At 40.4% G+C, this 8,446-nt stretch overlaps 1 protein-coding gene across 1 annotated transcript in view; it reads right to left on the reverse strand.

Moving 5' to 3' along the window:
- SYNE1 (spectrin repeat containing, nuclear envelope 1) overlaps nucleotides 1–8,446 on the reverse strand; it is a 554,350-nt gene that overhangs the window by 355,690 nt on the left and 190,214 nt on the right. The window contains exons 41-43 of the mRNA XM_006874353.1: nucleotides 8,195–8,353; nucleotides 6,076–6,258; nucleotides 1,462–1,563 (exon numbers count right to left, since the gene is read on the reverse strand). Coding sequence (XP_006874415.1) covers nucleotides 1,462–1,563; nucleotides 6,076–6,258; nucleotides 8,195–8,353 — 444 coding nt within the window. The remainder of the gene's footprint in view (nucleotides 1–1,461; nucleotides 1,564–6,075; nucleotides 6,259–8,194; nucleotides 8,354–8,446) is intronic.

Genomic DNA, 8,446 nt, shown 5'->3' on the forward strand with positions numbered 1-8,446 from the left:
AATGGGTATGGGAGGGAGAGTAGGAGTATCCTCACAAATATATAAGGGTTTTAAAGAGGATGTTTGTACATGGGTGTTTACCTTTGCTGCAAGCACAACTATAAATGTGGTGGAACATACAGGAGGCAAAATCATGAAAACTTTTCAGATATTATCAAACATTATAAGGCAATGAGTTCCTGGACCTCGGAGTTCTCAGGGGACACCATGGTCAATTGGCATAACATAGTCCACAAAGACAACATTCTATATACTACTTTGGTGAGGAGCAACTGGGATCTTAAAGTTCATGAGCAGCCAGCTAAAGTGCAACTACTGGCTCCCCAGGTAGAGGAGAAAGAAGAGTGATAAAAATAGAAAATGCTTGGAACCAACTAGTTCAATGGCGCAATGGCACAGACCAGGACTCGGAGACCAAAAGAACTTGGTGGTGTGGAGCTACCATTCCCAGCTGCTATCACAGGCATCCCATTAGAAGGGACAAATGTGAAATGAAAATCAAAATTATAAAAGGAAAAAAACAACAACTGGGGCTGTTGGTCTGAAAGAGACTGAAGGACCCGAGGCTGTGGCCTTCATGCCTGCTTCGGGTCTGGAACAAAATTCTCCTTTGTGGACCAATTTCCAGCCAGCCAATAAATAGGTATATAGGGTGGGGGACAACAACATGAACAAAGTCTGCTTACCATGGAATGGTTAATCATTCTAGATCAAAAAGGCAACGTTTACGTCAGGACAAAGTGGAAAATGGATGGGAAGGAGGGTGGACTAGAAATAGGGACCCCAGGGAGGAAGTGGGAGAACTGTTGGTACAAAGAGGGGATTGCAATCATTGAGATGAAATAAAGTGTAGGATTTGTTGAAAGCAAAGCTGATGATCTGCTCTGTAAACCTTCACTCAATTCACAAAAAGTTAAAAAAAAAGAAAAAGTAAAATATGGCACCTATAAGACTGGAGCTCCGGTAGCGTAGTGGTTTTGAGTCAGGCTGCCAACCTCAAGGTCAGCAGTTCAAAACTACCAGCCATTCTGGAGGAGAAAGATAAGGCTTTCTGCTCCTGTAAAGATTTACAGCCTTGAAAACCCTGTGCAGGGTCACTATGAGTCGGAACGGACTTCACGGTACTTATTAACAACAACATAAGACTGAACAGCGCTTTATTATAAAATTCTATATTATTATTTTTTTTAATCTTAAAAAAAAAATTTGCTGCTGAGTTGATCTATCTATGCAGAGGTCTTAAAAAGTTTGTAGGGAAATGTAAGTAAAAGATAATATAATGAATGTTCCATGAACTTTTTGAAGCCCCTTTATCTATCTATCTATCTATCTATCTATCTATCTATCTATCTATCTACCTACCTATGTATCTATTTCTCTATCTTACATACATACATACATCTAGCACTTAGCAAAGAGCTTTATATATAATAGTTATTAAAAAGTTGATAGAGTACTTACCTGAAGGTCTGGTGGCGTTTCCGGATTTTTTGTTAATTCTTTGAGATTACTGACTTTGGAATGAAGTTCTTCTAGTCTCAGGGCTTTGGTTTTCACTTCAGACTGCCAAAAGAAACAAAAAAAGGGAAAAGTACAACAAATCAAAATGCTGGTATGCTGTACATGCGATATTCAGTCATCTCAACAGTTAACTCTGCCCAAATATCCCAATTTTAAGCCAGCATTAGAAATAAAACAAAAACCTCACCTCTGTTTCACTTCGGAGAGCTGCCATTATATACGAATGTGGAACAATGTCAGTTAACTTTTCACTTGGTAGAATGCGAGGGAATACGTGGAACTTCCTTTCTTTTTACCCTCCCTCCCTTTTATTAGGGAAAGGAAAAAAAAAAAAAAACTCATGGAAAAAATTAAACACTGACCAAAAAAATCTTGAGTCAGTGTGGATTTTTACTAGACTAACTGTCATTTATTCATTACCATTAAAACCACTGGTTACCATGGTAGCGTTAAACTCTTGAAGAAGTATTTCAAAACAAACACATACGCTGGGCATCTAATTATTATAAAATATACGTAATACATAAATCATATAAAATGAGTCTTTAAAGAACATTAAGGCAGAATTCATGTTAACCAGAGAACCAACATCTAATATTTTCTCTTTTTTCTGCTCACACAGCCAACACTGAGACAACTAGAAGCAAGAACAATCAAAAGGTCATTATTGAACGAACTGGACACTTGTGGACTTCATTAGGTTTTTGAGGCTCTAAAGGAACCATTCAACAAATTCTTGTCTTGAATTAAGAAGGGTATGTTGGGGCTTTGTGGACACTAACAAACCTCTGATGCCTTCTATCCATGAAAAAATACTCACACAGTACAGTGTGATGAAGCAGAGGTCAGCCCACCGACCTCTCCAGAGCAGGCTGATAGGAGAACAAACTCATTTTGGGCAGTTAAAGAATCACACACCTCTACTTCATGATTGCATGGCAGCTGTGAAGCCGCTATCGGAAAAGGGCTGAAGCCAATCACTGACTTCATTAGTTAGGGTCCCACAGCCAGCCACAGAAAAACAATCATGTCTCTGAGTGATGGAGCCTTGCTCATATGGGATATGAGTCTGATGCACATTGAACCCGTGTCTTTGAGGTTGGAATTGTGCTACTAAATAAATATTTAACACCTGGCTTCTCCAAAGCTTTGCTGGCACTGTAGGATAAGCACTGGACTGATAACAACAAGTCCAGCAGTTCAAACCCACCAGTCACTCCATGGGATGAAGCCTTCTGCTCTTATAAAGACTTAACAGCCACAGAAACACTATACAGGGTCAGAATTGACTTGACTGCAGTGGGGCTTTTTTTTGGGGGGGTGCCAAAAATAAGGGTCTCATTTGTGGATTTTACCAAATTCTAGGGTATGCATAAAGCACTATGTTTAGCATAATGGTTACGAGTTGGGCTGTTAACCTCAAGGTCAGCAGTTTGAAACTACCAGCTGTTCCACTGGAGAAAGATGAGGCTTTCTGCTCCCATAAAGACTTACAGCCTTGGAGACCCTGTACCGAGTCACTATGAGTCAGAACTGACTCCATAGCATGTAGCCTCCACCATCCTGGTAGCTTATTTGAAGCTACAACATGGTGTCCCAGTGCAAAGAACTGGCAACATCTCCACCACACAGATATAATGGTTATAAAGAGCACAGATAATAGGAATATGTAGAATCATCATTGGAAACCGAATAACGAAACCAACTGGCACTGAGCTAATTTTGTATGTTAGAGAAGAAGTGCACTCCATAGGGTTCCAATGGCTGATGCTTCAGAAGATCACCAGGTCTTTCTTCCAACACACCTGAGTAGATTTTTGGGTTGTAGTTCAGTGTGTTACATTTTTGCACTATCCAGGGACTCAGAGTAATAATTACAAAGCGGTAAGTGTTTAGGACATGTGACAATTTCTTCTTGAAAATTTATGTAATTTTTAATAATTGGTGTATTCAATACCAGCTTGCAAAATTCAGATAAATTTAACAATCAGTCCTTAGGAGCTGGTACAAGCCAACCCAGCATCCAACACTGCTTGAACTGCAGCCTTAAAGGAAACTCAGTGACGTCATCATAAAGAGACGGAGGCTCCTGACTCTTCACTCTCCCTTCCTTCTGGAATACTTCCTCTACTTTGGATTGTCCTTTGAAATTGGAATGTGATTATACAACTTCAAGAATGTTCTTGAGGCCACTGGTAGCAAGGTAACTTAGCAATCCAGTTCATTCAGCGATATTTTCCAGACTAGTATCATTCATTCAGGTGTCTCTCAGGTCCCATATATGTGCCAAACACAACACTGGGTTCCAGAAGAGTCAATGATAGAGAAACATGGGTCGCCCCCCACAAGACAAAGTTAGTCACTTTGTGAAGTGTTTATCTCTCAGCACTGTTTCCCCTCACCATTTCATTTATTACCCTAGGCTTACTGCTGTTGTTAGTAAGTATGACCCGTAAGGGGTTTCCAAGGAGCAGCTGGTGACTTTCTGCTGCTGACCTTGTGGTTCCAACTGACCTTGTGGTTCAGTGCTTTGCCAACAGTGCCACTGCCCAATGTTTCAGGTGTACTATGGTGGTGGTGATTGTGTGCCATGAAGTCATTTCCAATTCATAATGACCCTGTGCCGGGTTTTGAGGCTGTAAATCTTTACAGGAACAGAAAGCTTCATCTTCCTTTCAAGAAGTGGCTGGTGGGTTTGTACAGCTGACCTTGCATTTAGCAGCCTAGTGCATAACCTACTATACAACTATGACTCCTACGAGTAATAGAGATCATAATTATACTATAAAGCCTTGGTGTGGTGCTATAGGATAGGCACCCAACTACAAGGTCAGTTTGAACCACAAGGTCAGCCGTTTAAACCCACTAGCAACTCCTCGGAAACCCTATACAGAGTCGCTATGAGTCGGAACCAACTCGACAGCACTTAACAACAATATAAAATACACTCTCTGATCATTTACATGTAATGAAGAGGACAGGCAGTCAAAATGCTCCTTAGAAGCCAGAATGGCGAGACTTCAAATCTCATACTTTGGACATGGTATAAAAAGAGATCAGTCTTTGGGGAAGGACACCATGCTAGGAAAAGTGGAGAGTCAGCTAAAATGGAGAAGCTCAGTGGTAGCAGCAATTGACTCATGCATAACAACAACTGTGAGGTGGATAGAGGAGTGAGAAGTGTCGGGAACCAACTCAACAGCACCACCACCACCACCACCAAAAGATTATAATATAAAGTCCGTGAGATCGGGGGGCTTTGCTTTACTATTATATATTCCCAGTGTCTGAAACAGTACTGGTATTTATTAGGTGCTCATTAGTGTGGCGTTGTTGGATCGGCACTGGACTGCAAACCACAAGGTCAGTGGTTCAAACTCACCAGTTGCTTGATGGGAACCCTATAAAGGGTTGCTATGGAACCCACTCCACGGCACTTAACAACAACAACAACAACATTAGAATTTGGGGTAAGAATAAGTAGCTTAAAGGGAGAGATGTGCATCCAATGAGATTAAAATAAGTTGGTGACTGTTATGTTGTTGTTGTTAAGTGCCGTCGAGTCGGTTCCGACCCATAGCGACCCTGTACAGGGTTTCCGAGGGTGTAAATCCTTACGGGAGTAGAAAGCCTCATCTTTCTCCCACAGAGCGGCTGGTAGTTTCGAACCGCTGACCTTAAGGTTCGCAGCCCGATTCGTAACCACTACGCTACCAGAGCTCCGTGACTAGAACTTTAAAAAAACCAGACTTTTCCTTGGCAACCTGTGGCAATGCAATCTTTAGTTTTATCCCATCACTAAAAGAAACTACGAGGGACCATCCAGCACCCAGCAGTGTTCAGAAGACATGTTTTGTGAGTAAATGAAAAGTAGATGCTAAGTTACAAAATATGTTCTATTTGCTTTTCAAGTAGGAGTGTGTCATATTCTCAAATTACTGGGAGAAATGATCGATTTTATGGACTTTGACTTTTCTACAATTACCTGTTTCTTCTTGAAGTAAGAAAACTCAGCTAAGAAGTGATAAAAATGCAGCACACTCTTATCCATCACCTATTTAAACTTTAAACAAGTAACGAAAGGTAGTCAAGAGATTTGTAACATTAATCTATGCCTCTAAGAGGAAGAACAACTTAAAAAAATCTCCCACCTTTATAAACACACAATATTCTCCCTTTATCCATACATAGGAGTCCTGATTTGGTGCTATGGGTTAATGAGCTGGACTGCAAAGTTGTTTGAACTTCAAGGTCAGCAGTTCAAGATCACCAGCCACTCCTTGGAAACCCTATACAGGGTTGCTATGGGTTTGAACCGACTCTATGGCACTTAATAACAACAACAACAACAACATACATACATACATACATACATAAAGGACTCCTTGTGTGGTGCTGTAGGATCAGCATTGGACCTAGAACCACAAGGTTCAAACCCACCAGTTGCTCCTTGGACACCCTATATGGGGTTGCTATGAGTCAGAACTCAATACACTGCATAATACATACATAATACACTGCAAGCTCCTATACCCAGGCTTTGTCATATGTTACCTCAAATTCTTTAAGCATTTCTTCCATTCTAAGGCTGTTATTCAGGTTGCTGATGCTTTCAGTCAGTTGGGGGACCGAGTTGTTTGCCCATCCATCAATCTCATCTTTACCTGAAAGCACATCGTCCCAAATGGACAGGCTGACCCTCAGCCTGTCCATCTTGTCCTCAATTCTTTCTGAGATCTAGGAGGGAAAGAAGACGTACCATGAACAGTCTGAGGTTTTACAAGGCTCAATTCCTCCATTCAGGTATGAAAACAAAATCAGTGTTTCTTAATCATAAAATGATCTTCTAACTGAAAAATAGATTCTTATAAAAACGGTTGTAAACTCATTGGTCTGCCCAAGCAAGTGAATGTTAACCATCATATAATTGTTTCGCTCACTGGGAGTGATTCTGCAACACTGAACTGTAATTTGTTAATTGGGATACAAATGTCCACAGGTTTTTTTTGGACTCTTCTATAATGTAATTCACTGTCAGGCTAAATAATATGGAATAGAAACACTATTGTGTTTATTTTTGAAAGTACCATAATCATCACTTTTATATGTAACACTGAGGTATAGGGATGGACCATGATTAGATCTAAACATAACCAAAGAGTCGAGTCCTAGTGTGGTGCTGTGGGATATGCACTGGACTGCTAACCACAGGTTGGCAGTTTAAACCCACCAGTCACTCCTTGGAAACCTTATACAGTCTTTCAGAGTCAGAATGAACTTGAAGGCATGTGACACCAACAGCATATGCAAGAGCAAGACAATCTGCAAGCTCAGCCCACCATGCCCATTGCTAGCCCACCATGCCCATTGCTAGCCAGTTGATTCTGACACTTAGTGACCCTTTAAGACAAGCAGAACGGTTCTATAGGGTTTCTTAGGCTGAATCTTTATGGGAGCAGACAGTCTACTCCCATGGAGTAGCTGGTGGGTTTGAACCACCAGTATTAAGCAGCCCAATGCTTAACCCACAGTTTCATCAGGGATCCTTTGCATGCAGAAAGTATAGCATTATAGCTTCCCATTCTTCCTATCACATAAACGTCCTTTGAAACATGGAGGCATATAGTCTTTAGCTAAAAAATTCTTTGAGTATATTTGTTGTTGTTAAGTGCCATTGAGTGGATTCTGACCCACAGTGACCCTTTATAGGGTTTCCAAGGAGTGACTGGTGGGTTTGAACTGCCAACCTTTTAGTTAACAGTCCAGTGCTTCTGTCTGAGTATGTTGTTGTTGCTGTTAAGTGCCCTGAGTAGGTTCCAACTCATAGGGATCCTGTATAGGGTTTCCAAGGAGCAGCTGTGGGGTTGAACCACTAAACCACCGACCTTGTGTTTTCCAGTATAGAGCTTATCTTACAGCACCACACAAGGAATCCATTTGAGTATATTGTTGTTTTTAAATGCCCTAGAGTAATTTCAATTCATAATGACCCTATAATAGGGTTTCCAAGGAGTGGCTGGTGAGTTTAAACCACTGACCTTGCGGTTCTAACTGACCTTGCAGTCTAGTGCTTTATCCCACAGTGCCACACCAGGACTTCACAAATATTAATGTCTAACTTCACCAATTTAGTATCAAAAAAGAAATCCACTGTAGGTTAAATTTCTCAACTTAGATATTGATAATGGAGTAGGGACAAGCAACAGAATCACTAGACTTTTAAGCTGAAATAAACATATTTATACACAGAGATGTAAAGTTCTGAAGATATCAAATACCTTGGTCACATTGCTAGTTATCATACAGGAACGGAACTGAAACACAAAATTGTAAACTACAGGCCCAATGTTTCCCAATGCAAAATTATAGTCTTGTGACTTTATTGTTATATTACGATTTAACATTCTGTAGGATGTTAATAAATCAGTCTTCCATTTTAGTCATAATTGAACAGTCATAAAAACAGAGTTATAATTAGGATTGGAACCAGCAAGTTAAAATCTAGAAAATCTGTCAAGCCACCTTCACAAAAAAATAAAAATACTTTTGCCAACATTTCTGAACTCTCTGCAGACATTATTTTCCTTCAGGATCTAGTTTTGAATGTAGCACTGGAAGTTAGAGCTAGAATACATATCTTGGAATCTCTGGAAACCCTGGTGAGGATTCTTACATCTAGCCACTTGTCCACCATGCCTTCCAGATCGGTTTTCACCAAGGTGAAATCGCTGCTGTGGATTTTCTTTAGCTCAGACAACAAGTGTTTTCCTTTACTGGTGAAACTGTCCAATGCTTTCTGCTTCGCGGTCATTTCATTCTTGGCAGCTTCGTGCTGTAGATATAAACATTTTCTTATGTCATCAGTACTGAGTGAAGAGTTTAAAATTATTTGCTGCTAGATAATTTAAATCACGGTTGACCTCAT

This window comes from Chrysochloris asiatica, unplaced genomic scaffold (genome assembly GCF_000296735.1).
Source record: "Chrysochloris asiatica unplaced genomic scaffold, ChrAsi1.0 scaffold00271, whole genome shotgun sequence".
NCBI lineage: Eukaryota > Metazoa > Chordata > Mammalia > Afrosoricida > Chrysochloridae > Chrysochloris > Chrysochloris asiatica.